At 40.1% G+C, this 24,818-nt stretch overlaps 1 protein-coding gene across 7 annotated transcripts in view; it reads right to left on the bottom strand.

The window, feature by feature from the left end:
* Positions 1–24,818, bottom strand: part of LOC124115168 — a 144,442-nt gene that overhangs the window by 58,418 nt on the left and 61,206 nt on the right. For all 7 annotated transcript variants that reach the window (XM_046476051.2, XM_046476048.2, XM_046476052.2 and 4 more), the window contains exons 2-5: positions 12,115–12,255; positions 11,641–11,819; positions 11,067–11,113; positions 9,249–9,583 (exon numbers count right to left, since the gene is read on the bottom strand). In XM_046476051.2, coding sequence (XP_046332007.2) covers positions 9,249–9,583; positions 11,067–11,113; positions 11,641–11,819; positions 12,115–12,255 — 702 coding nt within the window. The remainder of the gene's footprint in view (positions 1–9,248; positions 9,584–11,066; positions 11,114–11,640; positions 11,820–12,114; positions 12,256–24,818) is intronic.

Below are 24,818 nucleotides of genomic sequence, written 5' to 3'. Positions count from 1 at the left end.
GGACATTGCTAATAATGATACGTCATCCTACCCCGACATGGACATTGCTCATAATATCAATCTGGTACAGACTGATTGTTGATACGTTTATACGTTTATACGCCATATCTATAGAATATTGAGAAGTGGGTGTTAAACAACAAATAAACGTAACTTCAGAAATCAGGCCTTACAACTACAGTAAACAACGGTTATAACAAACTCAAAGGGACCACTCATTTTTCTTCGTCATAACTGTAGTTCGCTTTAGGCAAATATACAGAATATACACAGCAGTTGGACAGGACCATACAATATGTTTGCTACATCCGTCAGTTTGTTATTAGCGTGTTCATTCTTGAAACTGCTCATAAACTGACAAAGCATCATAAGCTTCAGGAAAACCCTGAATTAGCGATCCCTTTTTTTGGCCTAGTGATTTCCGGGGAATAGAAATTATACCCCTGTACAGCTTGGCTCCTAGATAGATACTATAATTTCCCAACACACTGGGAAATGAGTCACTGACAAGACCCACTGATCCATGTTAACGGAGGCCAACTCACCAACACATCAACAACTGGTATTTATTTGTTGCGATTGTGTTACACGGGAGTGGCTGCCTGTAACATGACACAGGACGAGGGTGGTTGTGTCGACACATGACACCAGATGAGAGTGGCTGTGTCGACACATGACACCTGTAGGTGTTCGGATTGACACCAACTTGACACCCGACAGATAATTATGTAGACATCAATACCAACAGTTTCACACTCAGAACATGGCAGGGGTGCCACAATTCACTGGTGTGTCAATACATCACAAATGTCCACCTGACAACACACGATACGCCTACCATGTGTCAACATATGTTTTGATACTTTATAAATAAATTTTCGTTGTGTTCATTGTAATTACTGCATTCTGAATAGCTGAATTAGTCATGTGTTATTGCATCATTTCCCAATGATTGAAAAAAATAAGCCACGTCCATTGTGGCGGACTACTTTTATTGCTACGGTATGTCAGGGAATCCCAGTATTACAGTTGAGGGAATTCCTATTCCGCTAGTGTGTTTTCATGCACAGCACATACAGCGAAATTCATACAGTTTGCACATCAGTCTTTTTATTTAGACCTCAATGAACAGAAAAAAACCACAGTCAATCCATAAGTGGATTCTCAAAAAGTAATAATTACAATGATTGAGGATAACCTGGCTTCATAACAATATTACAAGAGGAAGTGAATTAGTGCATGACCAGAGCTCCTGATAAGCTTTTGGTGTTGTGGGTATTTTACCCATGCATTTTAAAATCATTGGGTATCAGTAATTCTATCTGGGTATTCAAATTTCTGTTACCCACTAAATTTTACACATGTGGGTATTTAAGTTAAATATTTAAAAACATTATTCATCTAGTCCCTGCAAACTGGTGTCGTGTGGGTTCGAGAGCTTTATAGGACTCAAAAATACCACGATACTTCCACAAGAAAGTGTGATGGCAAATGATCATGATGTAACTGTCATCGTGGAGTTTGGCAAGGTTGACGGAATGTCCGTTTATAATTTCAAAATAAGTTGCTGATTTGCTAATCGAATACGCAGGGTTACTTCACAATATTTTGATGATACGCACAAGTTTTATTTTTGTAGCGAATCTGTAATGTTCGTTGCATATTTGATACGCTTGGATTTTATTTTACTGCATATTTCTGCATTTTTGATGCGTATTTCACGCAGATACGCAGCTTATCTGGAGCTCTGGCATGACTGACTTCACTAGTCCGGACTCATGCCCGGTTTATAGTGCTAGCACGCTGAGATACATACCATGCTGCAGTTTAACATGAATACCCCACTCAGACAAAATACACTGGCTTCGAGCCGACCAGTACTTGTTTTAGACCCTTAATGCCAAGCACCAGGCAGGGTAACAAGAAGTAAACCTTCTTTTAACGTCTTTTGGTATGACGTGGCCGGAAATAAACCACGACCTTCCATTCTCCGAGCACACGCTCTATCTACTAGGCCACAGAGGCAGTCTGGAAGCACACACTCCATCTACTTGGCCATGGAGGCAGTCCTAAAGCACACACTTAATCTTCTAGACCACAGAGATACTATATTACAAACAAAAATAAACATAATGCTTGCAAGATCGCATAATCAAAATACTCTCTGGCAAACAGTATAGTGACACATCAAAAACCTTCTGTCTCAAAGTCAGCAGGGCACAAGTCTCCCAGATACAAACAAACATTTACACAACAGCTGCATAACGCGTTACAGAAATGTAACACAACACCAGATCACGGCCATCAGCCAGAATCAGTTGTGTCGATTCTTTGGTGTTAGATAACAGGTGACCTGGGACGGAGCTCAAATACAATCGCATGACATGAAGAAATACACTGCATGCATGCAACACGTCACAGAGCCTGCTAATCTAGCAGGTGTCTATCTTGCCCATGTGACGACAATGTGAACTTGAAAGAAACACAGTCTTCTTATGCAAGCAACTCTTGATGATCGGATTAATACAAATCCTCCTTCAACATGTCGACCATGGGAAAGACACATGCTCCAATGCATGTCAGCATTTCTTTCACATACCCGTGAGGATCCAGGATAGAATAGGTCTTCAGCAACCCATGCTGGCCTATAAAAACTATGCTTGTTGTAAGAGGCGACTAACGGGATCGGGTGGTCAGGCTCGCTGACTTAGTTGATGCATGTCATTGTATCCAAATTGCGTAGATAGATGCTCATAATGTCAATCACTGGATTGTCTAGTCCAGACTTGTTTATTTACAGACCGCCGTCATGTAGCGGGAATATTGCTGAGCGTGGCGTGAAACAACAAACAAACAAACAAAATCTTTCAAATACCAAACAGATCCTACTGTCGCACTAAATATGCAATGAATGCCAGTTCATGTCTCTTGATGTCACCCATACGGGAAAGGAAATGGGTGCAATAATTTTCAGTAAAGCCCATCGAGTGTTATCTACTTCGTACTGATTGGTCATGTTTCAACTGTTTTCATTCGAAGTGGCCCATAGCAACATGTCATAAGATATCTTATCAACACACTGCCGCAAATAATTCAATCTGATGTCAACCATTCAACAGACGGTTCCATGAGACGTCGTTCCAACAATTTACCGACTGAATTGACCTCCACTTGCGATTGGGAACCAATATACTTTCTCAAATTTCACAACCAACAAAAAGATTGTAATATACAGAAAAACCTACTCCTAAGACCTACGGCTGATCTGTCCCTCGTGACATACTCACCAAGGCTGGGACTTGAAAATTGGTTCCTTGATAGATCATCAATATCTGTTAGAGTAGTGTCTTAATACTTATCAAGAAAGTATTCATTCACTATGAGTCTAAGAAATCTTTATGGTATGAATCAATTTTCAGCCGATTTCTGGGGATAAACACAACATGCTGTCTATGCCAACATATTGAGTGTTGAACTTTGTTATTGGCAAGTCTTGGAGGCATCGCGATATATGCCATGTCAAGTCTGTCTATGATGCTGTTGAAGTGGTCTGTAAAATATCTTATTGGACAGATCTTAGCCCCATTATGATCATCATTAACTTACCTTTGTCATAATCATCATTAAGATCAAACATAGGCATCCATCATCGAACTTATAACAAGGGTCATCATAAGGCAACAACTCCCCTGGGCCTCAAAAATTGGAAAGAACAAATCATGTCTAACTTGATGAGAGAATTTCTATTATAAAGAAGTTGTAATCCATAGACACCAGATGAGAGCAACTGTGTCAATACATGACACCTGTAGGTGTTCGGATTGACACCAACTTGACACCCGACAGATAATTATGTAGACATCAATACCAACAGTTTCACACTCAGAACATGGCAGGGGTGCCACAATTCACTGGTGTGTCAATACATCACAAATGTCCACCTGACAACACACGATACACCTACCATGTGTCAACATATGTTTTGATATTTTAAATTAAATTTTCGTTGTAATTACTGCATTCTGAATAGCTGAATTAGTCATGTGTTATTGCATCATTTCCCAATGATTGAAAAATATAAGCCACGTCCATTGTGGCGGACTACTTTAATTACTATGGAATGTCAGGGAATTCCAGTATTACTGCTGAGGAAATTCCTATTCCGCTCACATGTGTTGTCATACACAGCACATATAGCGAAAATTCATACAGTTTGCACATCAGTCTTTTTATTTAGACCTCAATGAACAGAAAAAAAAACCAGTCAATCCATAAGTAGATTCTCAAAAAGTAATAATTCCAATGATTGAGACTAACCTGGCTTCATAACAATATTACAAGGTGAGGAGAACTCTCTCCCTTGTTCATCATACCGACTTCTCAATACCACCTTAACAAGTTATCTCAATCACTGATTACCATCTGCAATGTTTACAAATGCTCTTGAAATTGATGAACAAAACAATATCAAATTATGAGCCATAAACTTCTAAAGTGTAAATCTTGATTATATCATTTTATCATCGGTAATATGTCACGACAGCCATCCTGCCCCAGGCCGAACATGGAGACAGGCTGCAGCTGACTAACACTGAATTTATTTCTTGCAAACATTGTCAACAGCTCCCAACATGACTCACAATGAAACTATTTCTTCCCCTTAATTTCATTGTATGTTTTTCTATATTTGGTAAGTTTTTCATAACGGCTGTCATCAATCAACCCTGTGTTCTGCACGTAACACACAGAGACGATGTTCTCACTGAGCGTTGACATTCTAAAGAATCTTTATTTCACGTACAGTATTGCAATATTTATATAATATTAATATAATGCTCTACTGCTTAATAACTGCAACTGCGGTTACCACAACTATTGACGTGGTAATGAGATGATAATTATGATGACTGGGTTTCAGATCAGTTCAATACCTTCCACACTGACTGATTATCATCCAAAATGTCCTGAAGATAATTGTCACAGTTCTTCATGATGGAGAAGATATAAGTTTATGACTATTCCGTGTGGTCATGATGGCTGTAGCTCTAACAACACTTTGTTCAGCCTACAACTATTACGCGCAGTTACGATGGTCGTAGCTCTAACATCACTTTGTTCAGCCTACAACTATTACGCGCAGTTACGATGGTCGTAGCTCTAACATCACTTTGTTCAGCCTACCATTATTACATGCAGTTACGATGGTCGTAGCTCTAACAACACTTTGTTCAGCTTACGACTATTATGACAAGTTACGATGGTCGTAGCTCTAACAACGCTTTGTTCAGGCTACCATTATTACATGCAGTTACGATGGTCGTAGCTCTAACATCACTTTGTTCAGCCTACCATTATTACGTGCAGTTACGATGGTCGTAGCTCTAACAACACTTTGTCCAGGCTACCATTATTACATGCAGTTACGATGGTCGTAGCTCTAACATCACTTTGTTCAGCCTACAATTATTACGTGCAGTTACGATGGTCGTAGCTCTAACATCACTTTGTTCAGCCTACCATAATTACATGCAGTTACGATGGTCGTAGCTCTAATATCACTTTGTTCAGCTTACGACTATTATGACAAGTTACGATGGTCATAGCTCTAACATCACTTTGTTCAGCCTACCATTATTACGTGCAGTTACGATGGTCGTAGCTCTAACATCACTTTGTTCAGCCTACCATTATTACGTGCAGTTACGATGGTCGTAGCTCTAACATCACTTTGTTCAGCCTACCATTATTACGTGCAGTTACGATGGTCGTAGCTCTAACATCACTTTGTTCAGCCTACCACCATTACGTGCAGTTACCATGGTCGTAGCTCTAACATCACTTTGTTCAGCCTACCATTATTACGTGCAGTTACGATGGTCGTAGCTCTAACAACACTTTGTCAAGGCTACCATTATTACATGCAGTTACGATGGTCGTAGCTCTAACATCACTTTGTTCAGCCTACCATTATTACGTGCAGTTACGATGGTCGTAGCTCTAACATCACTTTGTTCAGCCTACCATAATTACATGCAGTTACGATGGTCGTAGCTCTAACATCACTTTGTTCAGCTTACGACTATTATGACAAGTTACGATGGTCATAGCTCTAACATCACTTTGTTCAGCCTACCATTATTACGTGCAGTTACGATGGTCGTAGCTCTAACATCACTTTGTTCAGCCTACCATTATTACATGCAGTTACGATGGTCGTAGCTCTAACATCACTTTGTTCAGCCTACCATTATTACGTGCAGTTACGATGGTCGTAGCTCTAACATCACTTTGTTCAGCCTACCACCATTACGTGCAGTTACAGTGGTCGTAGCTCTAACAACACTTTGTTCAGCTTACGACTATTATGACAAGTTACGAAGGTCGTAGCTCTAACAACACTTTGTTCAGCCTACAACTATTACGTGCAGTTACGATGGTCGTAGCTCTAACATCACTTTGTTCAGTCTACCATAATCACGTGCAGTTACGATGGTCGTAGCTCTAACATCACTTTGTTCAGCCTACCATTATTACGTGCAGTTACGATGGTTGCAGCTCTTACAACATTTTGTTCAGCTTACAACTATTACAAGCAGTTAAGATGGTCGTAGCTCTAACATCACTTTGTTCAGCCTTACATTATTAAAAGCAGTTACGATGGTTGCAGCTCTTACAACATTTTGTTCAGCTTACAACTATTACAAGCAGTTAAGATGGTTGCAGCTCCAACATCACTTTGTTCGCCTACCACTTTTAGGTGTGGTTACGATGGTTGCAGTTCTAACAACATTTTGTTCAGCTTACGACTATTACAAGCAGTTAAGATGGTTGCAGCTCCAACATCACTTTGTTCGCCTACCACTTTTAGGTGTGGTTACGATGGTTGCAGTTCTAACAACATTTTGTTCAGCTTACGACTATTACAAGCAGTTAAGATGGTTGCAGCTCCAACATCACTTTGTTCGCCTACCACTTTTAGGTGTGGTTAGGATGGTTGCAGTTCTAACAACATTTTGTTCAGCTTACGACTATTACAAGCAGTTAAGATGGTTGCAGCTCCAACATCACTTTGTTCGCCTACCACTTTTAGGTGTGGTTACGATGGTCGTAACACTTTGTTCAGCTTACGACTATTATGTGCAGTTACAATGGCCGTAGCTCTAACAACACCTTGTTCAGCTCACGATGATTACGAGCAATTACGATGGTCGTAGCTCTAACAACACCTTGTCCAGCTCACGATGATTACGAGCAATTACGATGGTCGTAGCTCTAACAACACCTTGTTCAGCTCACGATGATTACGAGCAATTACGATGGTCGTAACGCTAAAAACACTTTGTTCAGCTTATGACTATTGCATGCAGTTATGATGGTTGCAGCTCTAACAACACTTTGTTCACCTACCACTATTACGTGCAGTTACGATGGTTGTAGCTCTAACAACACTTTGTTCGCCTATCACTACTACGTGCAGTTACGATGGTTGTAGCTCTAATAATACTTCGTTCAGCCTACCATTTTTACGTGCAGTTACGATGGTCTCAGCTCTAACAACACTTTGTTCGCCTACCACTATTACGACCAGTTAAGATGGTCATAACTCAAATATCACTTTGTGCAGCCTACAACTATTACATACAGTTACGATGGTCTTATCGCTAACACCTACCAGTACACTTTGACATAAGCAATAGCTAGACCCAGCATACACCCAGCCATGGGGAGACAACCCAACGACAAGCTAGAAGCCATCCCTGTATAACGCAGATGTCTCCCCGACTGAAGGTATTGCACTCTTCTCCAAGTGCAGATGGTGACAGACAGACACGGAAATGTCATTGTGAATGATTGAATAAACTACTGAAATTATTGTGGTCATAAAAAATATGCCTTTATGCCAAGCCTGTTTTCATTCACTTCTATGGAATCCAAAGGCAAATGTTGAACTTCTACTCCAGTTAACAAGCGATCATAAATATCTAAATGTGAAAGTCAACCATTGTCGACCTCATAATTGTGAGTTGAACAGTCACCTAACTGCCTGAGTGCACTCCAATGGAAGCAGTCAGTTCTTGTGTAGTCATTCAAGCAATACTCACTTGGGACATCACTTACGAATGTAAGGACCTATTGGGCTTAATGACAAATAAAAATGGTGAGGTGTATTTAAACTGTTTGGAGGAGTGTCTTGATTGGTGGGGATGAGTTGAGTGTAGTTATTACCCTGCTTTAGTGAGTGAGTGAGTATTGTTTTACGCCGCTTTTAGCAATATTCCAGCAATATCATGGCGGGGGGACACCACAAATGGGCTTCACACATTGTACCCATGTGGGGAATCAAACCCGGGTCTTCGGCGTGACGAGCGAACGCTTTAACCACTAGACTACCCCACCGCCCCTTACCTTGCTTTAAAGTCATTACTCTACATTTCTACACAAGTCACCTTCCCCAGCCTCCTGACAAACGGGATCTAAATTTGATCTAAAATTCAAATTACATAAAAAGTTAATCTTTGCTCCTCTGGACAACACGTTTACTAATAAGCTTGTTGGGGAGACAAATTTGGAATTAAATGGGTTACTTGCTGCTAGACCTGTGAAGATCTGGGTTAGAATAGGTCTTCAGCAACCCATGCTTGCCGTAAGAGGTAACTTTGCTTGTCTTTGGAGGCGACTAGCGGGATCGGATGGTCAGGCTCGCTGACTTGGATGATGCATGTCATTGTATCCCAATTGCGTGGATCGAGTTACATCTATGCATGTCAGTGTACTGAGTGAAAGCCCAAAGTCATATTGACAAACTAAGGATAAACACGAGGGCCAATCTGAACGCAGAATCAGCAGTTCCTGGCACCACTAAGGGAGGCTATTCTGAACGGAGAGGATCAAAATGGATCCTTATACACCAGTAGACCACAACAATCACAGCAATAATCAAATATCAATGACATCTTTTTGTCCAACAGATCACTGAGGGAGAGTTCTTTTTTACATATGCTTTGAACAGTATTACGGTTATGTCACGCCATGCTTTATGTGGGAGGAAAGATGTCTACCGCTCAGGTGAAACCTATGAGCATGGGTATGGTGCTGACAAACCTAAAAACATAATCAGGGTGAACTGTGATTCGAACCTTAGATCATATGTTAAGGCGTGCCCAAGGGATGCAACTCTGAACAGCAAATTGTGACGCCTTAGACAACTGGGCCACCTGGAGAGACTTGTGTTTCTAGACTTCACCTACCTAGTGTGTACTCTGTATGGTCAGACCTATCGCTCTTCTCAGATTTATCACTCTTATCGTAGACGTCCATCTTGGGAGGGGGGCGGGCTGGGAGATCCGGGGGCTTGTCATCGCCCCCCGAGGTGGTCAGATCGGAGGAAGTTCGGTCGCGCCGAGGTGGAAGGGGCGGGGGTACGGGGATGTCGGCCACCTCCTCTGCAAGTTCATCCAGGCTGGCGGCAGTGGCCAGACTGGATCGGTCACCTGACTGTTGGCCCGCACTATCTTCCGACAGCTGGAGCCGAGCCACTGGAATCTCATACAGGTCCTGTTCATCTTTATCTTCATCGTCTTGTCTGCAGACAGAAATACCCGTTACCCACTGTGACAGTATGGGAGTTACGATCGTCTTAGCACTATGACTGTCATTAGTCTATGTTAAAGTATGGGAGTTTAGATCGTCTTAGCGCTATGACTGTCATAAGTCTATATTGTAGTATCTGAGTTACGATCGTCACAGCGTTATGACTGTTATAAGTCTATGTTAAAGTATGGGAGTTACGATCGTCTTAGCGCTATGACTGTCAAAAATCTATATTGTAGTATCTGAGTTACGATCGTCACAGCGTTATGACTGTTATAAGTCTATGTTAAAGTATGGGAGTTTAGATCGTCTTAGCGCTATGACTGTCATAAGTCTATGTTGTAGTATCTGAGTTACGATCGTCACAGCGTTATGACTGTTATAAGTCTATGTTAAAGTATGGGAGTTTAGATCGTCTTAGCGCTATGACTGTCATAAGTCTATATTGTAGTATCTGAGTTACGATCGTCACAGCGTTATGACTGTTATAAGTCTATGTTAAAGTATGGGAGTTACGATCGTCTTAGCGCTATGACTGTCAAAAATCTATATTGTAGTATCTGAGTTACGATCGTCACAGCGTTATGACTGTTATAAGTCTATGTTAAAAGTATGGGAGTTACGATCGTCTTAGCGCTATGACTGTCAAAAATCTATATTGTAGTATCTGAGTTACGATCGTCACAGCGTTTTACTGTTATAAGTCTATGTTAAAGTATGGGAGTTTAGATCGTCTTAGCGCTATGACTGTCATAAGTCTATATTGTAGTATCTGAGTTACGATCGTCACAGCGTTATGACTGTTATAAGTCTATGTTAAAGTATGGGAGTAAGGATCGTCTTAGCGCTATGACTGTTAAAAATCTATATTGTAGTATCTGAGTTACGATCGTCACAGCGTTATGACTGTTATAAGTCTATGTTAAAGTATGGGAGTTTAGATCGTCTTAGCACTATGACTGTCATAAGTCTATGTTGTAGTATCTGAGTTATGATCGTCACAGCGTTATGACTGTTATAAGTCTATGTTAAAGTATGGGAGTTTAGATAATCTTAGCACTATGACTGTCATAAGTCTATGTTGTAGTATCTGAGTTATGATCGTCACAGCGTTATGACTGTTATAAGTCTATGTGACAGTATGGGAGTTACGATCGTCTTAGCACTATGACTGTCTTAAGTCTATGTGACAGTATGGGAGTTACGATCGTCTTAGCGCTATGACTGTCATAGGTCTATGTGACAGTATGGGAGTTTAGATCGTCTTAATGCGACGACTGTCATAATCTTATGTTAAAGTAAGTAAATTATGATTATCTTAGCACTCTGACTGTTATAAGTCTATAGTACAGTATGTGAGTTACGATCGTCTTAGCGCTATGACTGTCATAAGTCTATGTTAAAGTAAGTAAGTTATGATCGTCTTAGAGCTATGACTGTCACAGCCTATGTTAAAGTGAGGGAGATGAACTTACCCGTCCAGATGTTCTTCAATGTCAATGTCATCATACACCTTCACTCCCTGCAACACAGATAGCTTATCTGTCAACAATATCTGTCAACAAAATCTACCAACAATATCTACCACAACATCTATCAACAGTATATCTATCAACAACATCTATCAACAATGCATCTATCAACAACATCTGTCAACAATACAGCAAGGTCAAGATATCATACGTATCACAACACAAAGGTCACGATACGATACGTATTGCGATACTCATATATAAGTCAAATTCCGTGGAAATGTCTTGACAATAAAAAATACATCGCAGGTTCAAAAGGAAAAACTAGCTGGAGACACATGTTCGTGGTGGTAATTTTCATCAGTGAACTTGAAACTCCAATTACAACACATTTTGCAATACTTGACTGACAAAAACACTGGGGGTGATAAAACGAAATGGTGATTAATTTGTTTTAGCAAGTGTACCATCTTGTACGGATACAGACAAAGATGTATCGTATATCGTATCGTCACACGTAATCTCACGATGCACCAGTACACCGTTTCATCCCGAGGAAAGACTGCTTTGGAGATACCTGTTCTGATTCGGAGTCGGAGACCTCGACGTGTGGGACGACAGTGGTCAGGAGGTTGCGGGAGATTTCTCTCTGGTAAGCTGCGAAGTCTTGAGGCTGCTCTGCAGTGTCAGTTACATCATTCCCCTCCTCTACTGGAGCTTCATCCTCTTCTACGAGCTCCGATGATGACTTCCTATCTGTAATACAAAAGTTTATCAATTCATAAATGGCGAGGACAGGAGGTTTACCTAGCTTAGGTGTTTTTACAAGCTATTATCCAAAGCATGTTTAATGTAACATTTACAGGAAAAAATATATGCCACTCGTCTGAAACAGTCTATCATGTAAAATGTATGTATCTTGCAATTCATAATTTCATATTTTCCCTAGGTTTTCGATAGTTGCAGTACTTATAATTTCTTAATAGAATCTTCATTACAATATTATGATTCGTTTTTCAATGAGTGTTTTACAAAGGTCCCTGAGACTTACTTGGTCGCGGTGGGATGGAAGGCGGGAGTTTGAGAATATCAAGACGCTCGACGAAATAAAGACGCTTCTCCTCAGCAGCAGACGAAAGGTTTTCCCCAGCAAGAGTCTTCACAAGGAATTCTTCAATGCCGGGCAAAAGTTCTGAAAAATGAAAAATAAGATTTGAAGACTCGGCAAAACTTTTCACTGAGTAATGAAATATTTTTCTGAAAGCTCATACAAGCAGATCTTTGACTGGCAAGTATAGCAACTGAAAATAAACAACTGATCGAGCAGTCCCCAAAACAGCCACAGGTGAACGCCATACCATGTCCATTTGCTAGCCAGTAATATTGTCTTGTTTCCGTCAAACTGGAGAGTTCATAGTACCTGGATTCATCACTGATTATCCAGCGTACAATACATCTCCATTCTACTGTATTAACACCCAGGACCCATTCCCCACCATATCTTTGTGTATAGATTCAACTGACACAATGCTAAAAATAGCAATCCAATCAAAACACTGTCCTTTGGCAGAACAAATAATTACAGTTTGCATTTAATCATGTTAATTTTCCATCATAAATACCTCTCAAAATAACATTTAAATGAAAACAAGAAAGAAAGTGTTGTCTTACAAAATATTCAAATAAATTATTATTGTTTACTTTCCAAAAATTAAGGATTGGTCATCCACTATGTGGTATTAGTTAAACCCTAAGTGGGGCCCAACATTTGAAGGGCCTTAGCAATTATAGGGGAGATAACTCTCTCTAGCAAGCTGCTGAGTGCAGGCACATGACACAGCAACTCTCTTGTGAACAGCCACTATAATGGTGATTAAACTTAGCTAAGGCACGAAGACATCTTTCTCTTATCACCACACACAATACAAGTACATGACCTGGTTTGGCCTCAACACAATTTGACAATTTACTAGCCTTGGTAAAGTGGTTGATGAGAGTTAGTACAGTTGATGTTTGAACACGGACCTACACCTGTTCACTACTTCACCATCAATCCATACTTTATAATATACACGATCCGAACCAGGGAAACCTGATATATGTGCATCCTCATCCCGATAATTAACTGTATCAACGACAACTTCATGACGACAGCTTGCAGCGAGGCATCTGCTACACCAGCGATTGCCACACATTCCTGGCAACTCTGCAGCCTACTGTATACTAGGTGTATACTAGGTCCCAGAAATAAGTTAAAAATAAAGTTTAAATAAACATAACTCCATGAAGGAATCCTCAAGGCTCTTACAGTAGGGAACTGAAAGGTAATGAGTAAAGGCTGCTAGAGCTGGGAAGGGGGGACGATAGAATGGGGGAATTATAAAAAATATATCTGTTCTGTAAGAAGACTTCGTGTTTACCTGTACCGAGCCCTACAATCTCCAAGGATGCAGTTTGTGGAATGATTTATAGTTAAACATACTTGTAAACTGATCAGATTAAATGCTTCAGAAATTTACTTCTGAAACACATGGATACACAATACTAAGTTATTCACTGGTCCTTATAATGATAACATACAGCAAAACCCATAAAAACGGCAAATTTCTACTCGTTCAAGGATACCTTAACCATTTGGCAACTTGGCAAGGACTGCAGGACTATCGCTATGTTAACATGGTGGCTCGTGTTGGCCCAGTGGTCGACAGCATGAGCAACACTCCACACCTGGGTGAGATCACACACAACCAGCCAGGCCAGACAGTGTAACCATGTGATCCTTGCTAGCGGTATACATTTAATTGAAATAATCAAAGACTGATGGCAATGTCTAAACGATCAATAATCAATTGCTATAATCAAACACAAAGTTTTCCCCTTCTCAAGTTTTGACCTGTTCTAATCTATTATGAATGTTTATTCACAGCCTACTCATCGATAGAAACTAACATATTTAGTCCACAAGTACTTATCATGATATCATAACATGTTGTGAAACCTTAAAAGGGGCAAATTTCTACTGGTCCTTATGATACCTTAACTATTGGACAGTTTGGCAAGGACTATAGGCCTCATGCCAATTTCTAACACTACCTACTTCTTAGTACATAGGGGGGCATGGGTGGCCCAGTCATCTAAGGCACCGCAATTTGATGTGCAGAGTTGCGTCCATTGGGCACGCCAGAAACCTATGATTGTTCGGCCCGATTATGTTTCTAGGTTTGTCAGCACCATACCCGTGCTCGTGGGTTTCATTGAAGTGGTAAACGTCTGAGACCTGCATCACTTCGGGCTTTCCTCCCACATTAAGCTGACACGTCGCAATATAACTGGAATACTGTTAAAAGCGGCGTTAAACCAAACTCACTCACTCTAAGTACATAGTGAAAAAGGAGGGAGGTCTTTTTAGAAATATATAGTGCTGTAATGTCGTGTATTAAGTACTTTTGCTTCTTTTGTTAGATGTGATCTAGTTTTACTGAACAAACATTGAAAAATAGAAGAACAACGCAAAATGATTAATGTGACAAATCACGACTTGACAATCAATTCCCCAAACTATCCCCACCACCATTTCAGCTCAACTGATGGTATCCATCTGTGAAAGGAAAGAATTTCTAAACTTGCATGTCTTCACTAAAATATCACAGGTAAATGTTGCCATGGCAACTACAAAATCTGTCACTCTGTTGCACGACAAATAGACAAAACCATTCCCAGGTTCCACAAATACAAGAAACTAAACTTCACCTGAAGCAGATGCTAAACCTCAGTCAGATAAACCATATTGCTCACTAAAACATCATCTTGACATCTCAACCTGCAAATAATTCATGCCCAACATATATATCACAGGTAACCAATAAACAGCCCTAGACACAGGAGACGAGCGACAGTCTACAATCACACACTGAGCCTGCATCCTCCACATTAGCCCTTTTCTTGTTGGCATTAATCTAGACTTGCACAAGTCTCTGAGGTAATAATAATTAGTTTAAATTATGGTTCTAGATTATGTAAATGATACGAACATGTTGTCTAAATGACTAGAGTACTGTCCGCTTATCTAGACTTACATACTATAAGGACAGAATCACTATTCACCCATGGGTCATCAAACTCAAACTGATCTTTTGTAAAAAAATGAGATCCTGGTGCAACACATACCCTTCGCTGGTGTGTTGTTACTTTAAATCAATACAGGGACAAGAAAACACACTAAAACTTGTCTTTACAAATGTTCCTTGCATTTACCCAGTAAACATATATCACCAAACATTTTGCTATGTGTTTGTTTGTTGTTTAACACCGAACTTAGCAATATTCCAGCAATATGACGGTGGTCTGTAAATAATTGAGTCTGGACCAGACAATATGCTGATGGATATCATGAGCATCGATCTAGGCAATTGAGATACAATGGCATGCATCAACCAAGTCAGCGAGCCTGACAACCCCTTCCATTCAGTCGCCTCTCACAGCCAGCATATATTGCTTAGGACATACATTCTTACCCAGAATGCCATGGGTCCATCATCCTCGCTTATCCAGGGTATTATATCAAATTGCTCATTCGCTCATCCAAAATTTGAGATAAAACTACATAGTGCTATCTCGAACCTTAGACTGGGTCCCAACTTTGACTTGACTACAGAATTTTGTACCTCTGTCTTGAAGATGACATTGCCACATTAAAAGTTTTCAGAAGCGCAAATATATCTACTAATTTTCTTCAAACATCAAACATCGCTATAAAAGTACAGAGCAATATATACCACATGTTCAACCAGTTATGTAATTATCTAGTAATCAAATTCTTTTGGTAATCTTTATTGCCATTTAAATGCTTTTAGTAGACATGGGTAAAAAACATGGCGGTACTTCCAGGTTATATCAAAACATGCAAATCAAAGTCGGATCAACGGAATTAAAGATGTGTGATGCTTCTCACAATATCCAGGATGTGAGTTTACAAACATAAGGCAAGGGTGGCACTTTGTTGTTTTTGTCCATTTTTGTTGTTGTTGTTGTTGTTTAACGCTACACTCTGCAATATTCCAGCTATATGATGGCCGTTTTGTCAAGAGGACACACTAAGTAGTGATTGCTGCTGTGCCTTAAAAGGTATACACTGTATATAATTGTCACAATTAATATTTAACATTGCCGGAGAAATACATTTTAGTTTGTCATCACATACACATGTTGTGTTTTTAATTTCTCATATATGCAATCGTTATTTAGGCCTCGTTATCTGGCATGTTCGGATATCTCAAGTCACAACACAATCTCCAAGGTTCGATTTAATGAGGTTTGACTGTATATACCCTGCACCCTACACTATGATGACAGACTCAGATTAAGATATAATTTGACAATAATTAGGGTCATTTTCACAACAAATAAGGATATAAAAGTGTTAACCATATTTGAAAAAAATTATGAAAAATATGGTCAGATTAATATGAAAATTATCACAAATGAGGTCACAAAATATTATTTAATAGATTGTCATCAAAATCCAAAATCTTTTTTAAATGTCTAATTAAAAGGTTATTGAAGGCACTGGTGTATATTAACTGCCAGTGGATGTGACTTACAAGACAAAGATGGGACTAGCAATTTTGTTTGTTGCACTAGAGGATAACAAAACAAGTGAGGGGAAATTGGGTGTATAGTAATGAGATTGATAAGAATAAAACTCTAAAAAATTATTTATTACATCCTCCTTGAAAGGTTTGCCCCCGCCACAGACTTCAACAACCCACCATCTTGTCACACAGTCTCTCCATCTTAAATAAAAAAGCCATATGGCATGCTGGGTTGTAAACATCCATTGTGTTTACACAACATTGCATAACAATAATGGACTTAACCAAAGCAGTCACAGAAAAATTAAATAAAAAAACAAGCATTTCTTTGATTTGAAAATAAATCATCGATGACAGGAACTGACAAACCATCATCAACACAAAGCTTGTTCTAATGAGCCCCGCGTGGCAAGCCGTTAAACGTTCTAATTATTAGTAATTATCAGTAAGCTGATCCATGTCACTTGGCTAATTGCCATTGTAATTTAAATACAAACAAAACCTGTAAAGTCTTGAAATTTTAATGCACGATCCAAGTTTAGATTTGAATGAACATTTCACGAGTTGTAGAGGGTTTGCAGACAAAGACTCTGTCTAAAGGTGTTTAAATGAGGAGGCACACATCACAGAGTCACAGTGTTTTGAAATTGAAATTTGGCTACGTTTTCCATTACAGAAACTTGTAGCTACCACAAAGCTCTATGACATTGCAACTCAATCTGTTGATTTGTAGTTTCAGCTCATTTTGATATTGTTAGAGACACAGCCACCATTGGAGGTAATTAATCTCTCTATCACATGCCAAACATTAAATTGTCCCACACAAACCGCAAGTTGCCCTTTCATCTAACGGTCCAAATACATTTGAAGCGCTATTAATTAAAAGGGCATGTATATTTATATCCACAACTGTAGCAGCTGGAACATTTAACCTGACCTACCATACTCACCGTAATGAACGTCCTGGGGACGCTTATTAAAACCAAGTTAAATTTGTTTTCAGATATCAATCAGTAGTGGACGTACTGAGTTGAAATATCGATGAAACTAAAACGTTTTCAGTTGCTAAATAGATTATCCTGAACATGTAGAGATTAGGCAAACTTCAGATACACAATATATTGAGACAACTTGTTTAAATATACAGCAAACTATGAACACGACAAAAAAGTAATGTGTAAGGGCTGAAATCATTTGTTTGTTTGTTACCACATTCAGCAGTACGAAAGCAATGGCAGCCTGGACCAGTCAATCCAGTGATTAATCACACACTCAATCAACCAATTTAAGTCACCAAGCTGTACCACCCGATCCATTAAGTCGCCTCTTACCACGGACCAGCAAAGATTGCTCTGAACCTATTCTAACCCAGAATCCCCTGGTGAATGTAAGAGCTGTTCTGTCATAAGTTCTTTGCATCAGTCGGACATTTTGAATATCGGTTCTCATTTTGATTTCCTGTATCTGTGACAGCATGAAAACACTGACACAGTGATCTGAGGCGAGGTTGTTGTAGCCCTGTTTGTTGTAGGACCGACTTAACATCACTGTGTGGAGTAGGTGCCTGGCTATTGTTACATGGCCACCGGCTGGACATGTTGTGATTGGGTAACTTATCCTACTAATCTCCTATCTTGTACGGCTGGTAATATATAAACACTGTGTCAGTGATGAAAGAATAAATATTCATGCACTGCTTTACAGGTGAGTGAGTGAGTGAGTGAGTGAGTGAGTGAGTGAGTGAGTGAGTGAGTGAGTGAGTGAGTGAGTGAGTGAGTGAGTGAGTGAGTGAGTGAGTGAGTGAGTGAGTGAGTGAGTGAGTGGAGTAACTCCAGACACTAAAAACCTAAAAAATAACTAAAAGTCTCCAATACTTTGGCAAGTCTAGATTTCTTAACTTTCTGAAAATAAAGAGATGCTGGGTGCCTTTCTATTATATATTAAAGAAAATTAACCAACAAATCTTCAAATATTTTGATTTCAGAAACTAAATGCTCGTCCAACTCTGAGTAACCACGATAGCCAGATTTGATTATCTCAATTACTGTTAATGTCAGAGTAATCAGGCAGGCTTTGTTACACTAACAGCTGATAGTGACACACTGTTACCTCTGGAGGGCACACTACACACAGTAGCCACACACCACTGTCGACCCCTGACCCCGATGCTATCAGCTGACCTCTACACAATACATAGGTATAGTTATAACACAACTAGCTGATAACTGATTCTAATCCAAGTCGAGAGCCGGGAGGCTATTGTGAGGAACGATTAATTGCATTTAGGGACGTGTGGGGGTAAGCTTTTATACATGGAATCGATCACCATGTAAAGTAAATACTTGTGGTCAACGACTGAAGGCATCTTTCCAGCAGGTCTATCACACAGGCATTAAATGTGTCTCGAGCATTGGCCTGTCAATTTAAATCCTAAGAATCTCTCATTTATATTGCCAATTAGAAAATATTTTTCTAATTTCTTGCTTCATATGAAGCTGACTCTGTTATCCATAAAATCAAGTGCTTGACAACTGACATTATATTAAAGGACCAAGTTCAATGTGTGCGTATTGTGTGTGTTGGTATTCTTGGTATTCTCCAATAAATTTTGTTTTATGAAATAAAGATAACATAGTCCCAAACCCACCTCACTTTGGAGAAAATGTAAAAAACATTATGGATCATCATGGGATACAGCTAATCCTGTATAGCCCTGTGATAAAAACTACTACTCATTAAATTGTAATGCTTGATACACACCCTGCCCACTGAAGGTCCCCAGTTCCTTGAGGGACCACACATCTGAGAATGTAGAGACAGTTTCATGATGAATACCATTTTCCGATCATCTCAAAACTATGGACCTAGTCCTGCACCACGACTGTGGAATATATTTATTTTACGAAAAATAATAATCTAGAAATGCATACAAAAGCAAGTCTAGCCAGCTCTAGCTAGCTCTTTTCCATAGCATAGGGATTTTTTAAAATTTTTTTAGATTCAAGAAGGATATTGTGTAATATAAGATTTCAGAGACTTAATGTTAGTCTACTATGGGCCCTTCTCCTTGACATATGACGACCAGGTTCAGTCAGTTCATGTAACAAAGATGCTGGAGATGTATGTGGCTATTGGCAGTGCCCATGAACTGACCATCATGGGTAGCCTCAATTTGAAACATAAAGTAAACTCCATCATATTAAATATGATGAAATCAAGTCTCTCTCCATAGCCATTTTCAAACTCACTGTAATGACAGGCAGCGAGGTCATCAGCTGACTATTTGCATCATGACCCGGTTGAGCAAACTGCAGTCAGTGTATACAGTAGGTTGTTCAGACCATAGTGCTACTCCACAACACTCGCAGTGACCCAAGGACAGACCTCAACTTTCCCTCACACCGGCAATCACCACATGACTACAGATTCATTTCCAACTAATAGTAAGGACCTGTATTGATTTACCATGTTTACACACCAAGAAACATTTTGCATTGAATCTTCAACATGCCCACACAATGACCAGGGTGCTGTTCTACAAGGCGATCTTAGCGTTAAGGTGATCGTAACTCCCATACCTAAACATAGACTTTCGACAGTCGTAGTGCTGAGGTTGTTTTGGACAACGGCACCCTAAAACATTTCTAGCTTCCATGGCCTAACTTGTATCAAATCTTGAAAGTTGTTTTTTCTGAAAAACATACTTAGAGCCAACCCAAACCCATAGGAAATAATGTTATACATAAATCAGGTACTCAAGACATACAAAGACATGATGAAGCCCACATGGGATCTGATAATAGATCCTGGTAGAGGCAGGATGCCTTGACATTTGGAATCTAACAAGAATTTCTGCAACTGCTTGCAGACATTTTCCGAAAAATTCTCCCCTGTGAGAGGAATTATCAATGGCGCTGAAATCTGAGCCAATGTTGAAGGGGGCTTAGATGAACGAACCTATATATAGAATAAGTATTTTCAGGAAAAACCTACAGATTCTGTTTTTACTGGGGACATATTCTTCCATATCATCAACTGTTTATCTTGAAGGAAAGACAAGAAACTAGGGTTTTCGTTTTCACAGATGTGTTTTTAAAAGACCTGATTTGACAATGCCGGTGATAGTATTCTTGGCTTGAAACATCTGAAACATTTACCACTTTGGTGAAACCCATGAGCATACGTATAATTCTGACGAACACAATCAGGACCATTTGAACCCATGATCCTAGTGTCGGCCACATGACCATATGGACCCATTGTCGATCTGGGTAAGAAGAGGGCCCATAAATCTGTTGTTTGTAAGAGGGGACTTAAACTGGGCCAGAATTCTATCATGATATAGCATTTATACTAAGTTCTCATATAATAATTAGATCCACAAGTGCTTTTATAAGTTATCATTGTGTAACATTTATACAAAATGTCATATAGTAATTATAGTTAGCAAGTAATACATTAATCAAGGTAAAATGCAAACACAAAATATCAGTAGTCTCAGTTACAACTTTTTAGATAGATACTTGCCTAAGGTAACAAGATCCCACCTCCCAGACATACTAATCAATAAGACAAAAGTTATGTCTACATAGTTTTATAGATTTACTTAAATAAAATAGTTCAAGGCGACCATGCTTGTCATAAGAGGCGACAAACGGGATCGGGTGGTCAGGCTCACTGACTTGGTTGATGCATGTCATCGTATCCCAATTGCGTAGATCGATGCTCATGACGTCAATCACTGGATTAATTGTCTGGCCCCGACTTTGTATATATAATTAAGCTGGGGCTTTAAACAACAAACAAACAAAACCAAAGATTCCACTTCTTGAGTTGGTGACAGCTGGTGATCTAGTACTCACACCCTCTTCACAACCATTGAAAGAAAACAATAACACTAAAATTCACAGAACCAGTTTAAACTGCAAGAGTGAGTGAGTGAGTTTGGTTTTACGCCGCTTTTAGCAATATTCCAGCAATATCACGGCGGAGGACACCAGAAATGGGCTTCACACATTGTACCCATGTCGGGAATCGAACCCGGGTCTTCGGCGTGACGACGAGCGAGCGCTTTCACCACTAGGCTACCCGACCGCTCCTTAAACTGCAAGAACCTGTAAGATGTTTCACACTGCTCCAACTCTCCCATCATTACGACAAGCACACTAAAGCTGATGTCACCATGGCAGCAACACTCACAGCTTCCACTATCAATCACCATTAGGATATTTATCAATACTGATCCATTATTTACCAAACACATTTGGGGCTTCCAATCAACAGCACATGCAAGGAATTGTCAAAACAAACACATTTGTAACGTTTGAAGGTTACAACTATTCACAACAGAACCCATTCTCCGCCTGTTTCAAGAGCTTAAGTGCACAGTGGAGTAGAGGATTGTGTTCCCAGTGAGTTTAGCCCCCCCCCCCCCCCCCCCTCCCAACTACAGTTGGTGAAGGAAATATCATGTTTTCATGTTAACAAGTCAGACATGTTTTCAAATATTTACAATTCCTTAAGCTGTGTTGAATGAATTTTAGCAACTTCCTTCTAGTAATTATTATCAATCACTGGTTTATAGTGGGTGAGTGAGTTGGGTTTAATGCCACTTTTAACAGTATTCCAGTTATATCACGGCGTGTCAGCTTAATGTGGGAGGAAAGCCCGAAGTGATGCAGGTCTCAGACGTTACCACTTCCCTGAAACCCATGAGCACGGGTATGGTGCTGACAAACCTAGAAACATAATCGGGGCGAACCGGGATTCGAACCCAAAATCATAGGTTTCTGGCGTGCCCAAGGGACGCAACTCTGCACATCGAATCGCGGCGCCTTGGACGACTGGGCCACCCGTGCCCCCTCACTGGTTATAACGGGTCTGTCAGTCTATTGTTTGTGGTTTCATGTATTTTGAAATGTCAGTTACAGCACAAGAAGAATATATGCCAAATGTCTTTGTCCAATGATGAAAAAAAAGATTATTATAAGAGACTTGATACAGTCTGAAACAGACTTTCATTAGTATGATGATGGTAATGATGATGATGATGATGATGGTGATGATGATGGTGATGATGATGGTGGTGGTGATGATGATGATGATGATGATGATGATGATGATGATGCGACTTTGATTAGTGTGATATGATCATGTTGATGAGTATTGACATAAAATACCAAGCCAATTATGTTGTTGTAGGGGACATTGCGAGCAGATGTATTGATTCATCACACAAACTTGTTATTGTTGTGCATCGGCAGTGACAGATCGGCGTGTTTGAAAACAATTCCTTGTTTGACACAAGTACGGATTGTTTGGTGCTACAATTTTTTACACTGCATTTATTATTGCCATGAAATGTTTTCAGTTTTGAATGTAAGGATATTTGGGTAGAGGAGAATTTTCATGCTCGGAAACTAGTCCAGTTATGAATGAGTGAGTGAATTTGGTTTTAAGCTGCTTCGAACAATATTTCACAGGATGTCAGTTTAATGTGGGAGTAAAACTCAACGTGATGCAGGCCTTAGACATTTACCTCACGAACATGGTATGGTGCTGATAAACGTAGAATCAGGGTGATCCTAGGATTCTGGCATGCCAAAGCGACGGAACTCTGCACAGATCAAGTTATGACGACTTCACATGAACAAAGATGATTTCAAAACATAGTTTCTGTCTAATGAATATTCATCATCATTAGATCTCATTGATTAACTACATAATAAGCTGAACAAGGCTATGTGACCAAATACAAACTCCCAACACAATCTCCCCAAGTGACTACTCATATCAAACTGATTGAATCTCCTTAAGCAAGACTAGTTTACAAACAGTCCACTATGTTTCGAAAGCTTCCAATTTCACTGCGTCACTTGACACAAACTACAAGGCATCTATATACATACAGCTCCTCGAGATATTGTCCAGAAATAACGAAAGTATATATTTCCGAGGCAAGGGGCACCTGTTCCTCCTCGACCACCACCCAGGAGAAGTATTGACCATCGTGCAGCTCTGCAGCCCAGGTGGGGCCCTCGCTGCTGTAGCAGAATGCTCCAGTGATTGTGGTGAAACATTCCCCTGTGCCCCTACTTGGTGGTAGAATCAGGGTGCAAGGCAACGTTTAGAGAGACCATGTGATGATCCGGGTCAGAAATGACCTTGCTTGTAGGTAGAGGCGACAAACGGGGTGGCCAGGTGGTCAGGCTTGTTGACTTGGTTGAGAAATGTCATCGCATCCCAATTGTGTAAATCGATGTTCATGATGTCAGTCACTGGATTGTCTGGTCCAGACTTGATTATTTTTACAAAGCATCATGCAGAGTGTTGTGCATGGAACATATCTCTGATCAAAGTGTTATGGAGAGACAAACCATCCCTGATGAAAGCCTTATGCAGAGAACATCCCTGATCAAAGTGTTGTTCAGAGAACATCCTCCGATCAAAGCTCTGTGCAGAGAACATCCCTGATCAAAGTGCCATGCAGAAAAGATCCCCGATCAAAGCATTGTAAAAAGAACATCTCCGATCAATGCATTGTATAGAGACCATCCCTGATCAAAGCAGGGTGCAAAACATCCCTGATCGAAGCCTTATGCAGAGAACATCCCCGATCAAAGCAGGGTGTAGGGAACCTCCTTGATCAAAGCAGGGTGTAGAGAACATCCCCAATCAAAGCAGGGTGTAGAGAACCTCCCTGATCAAAGCAGGGTGTAGAGAACATCCCCGATCAAAGCAGGGTGTAGAGAACCTCCCTGATCAAAGCAGGGTGTAGAGCACATCCCCGATCAAAGCAGGGTGTAGAGAACCTCCTTGATCAAAGCAGGGTGTAGAGAACATCCCCGATCAAAGCAGGGTGTAGAGAACCTCCCTGATCAGAGCAGGGTGTAGGGAACATCCCCGATCAAAGAAGGGTGTAGAGAACCTCCCTGATCAAAACACGGTGCAGAGAACATCCCTGATCAAAGCACGGTGTAGAGAACATCCCTGATCAAAGCGCTGTGTAGAGAACATACCTAATAAAAGGACTGTGCAGAGAACATTTATAGCCCCTGAGAATGGCCAGTCAGCTCCAGAACTTGCATCATAAGCTTAATGAGTCCATGTTCTGTTTAGGGTGGGTCACAAACACAGATGTTTAGACGAGGAAATTGGTTGCAAG

The sequence above is a fragment of the Haliotis rufescens genome, unplaced genomic scaffold (genome assembly GCF_023055435.1).
Source record: "Haliotis rufescens isolate VD_foot unplaced genomic scaffold, xgHalRufe1.0.p SCAF_13, whole genome shotgun sequence".
Lineage (NCBI taxonomy): Eukaryota > Metazoa > Mollusca > Gastropoda > Lepetellida > Haliotidae > Haliotis > Haliotis rufescens.
This window is presented reverse-complemented; position numbering and strand designations above follow the sequence as displayed.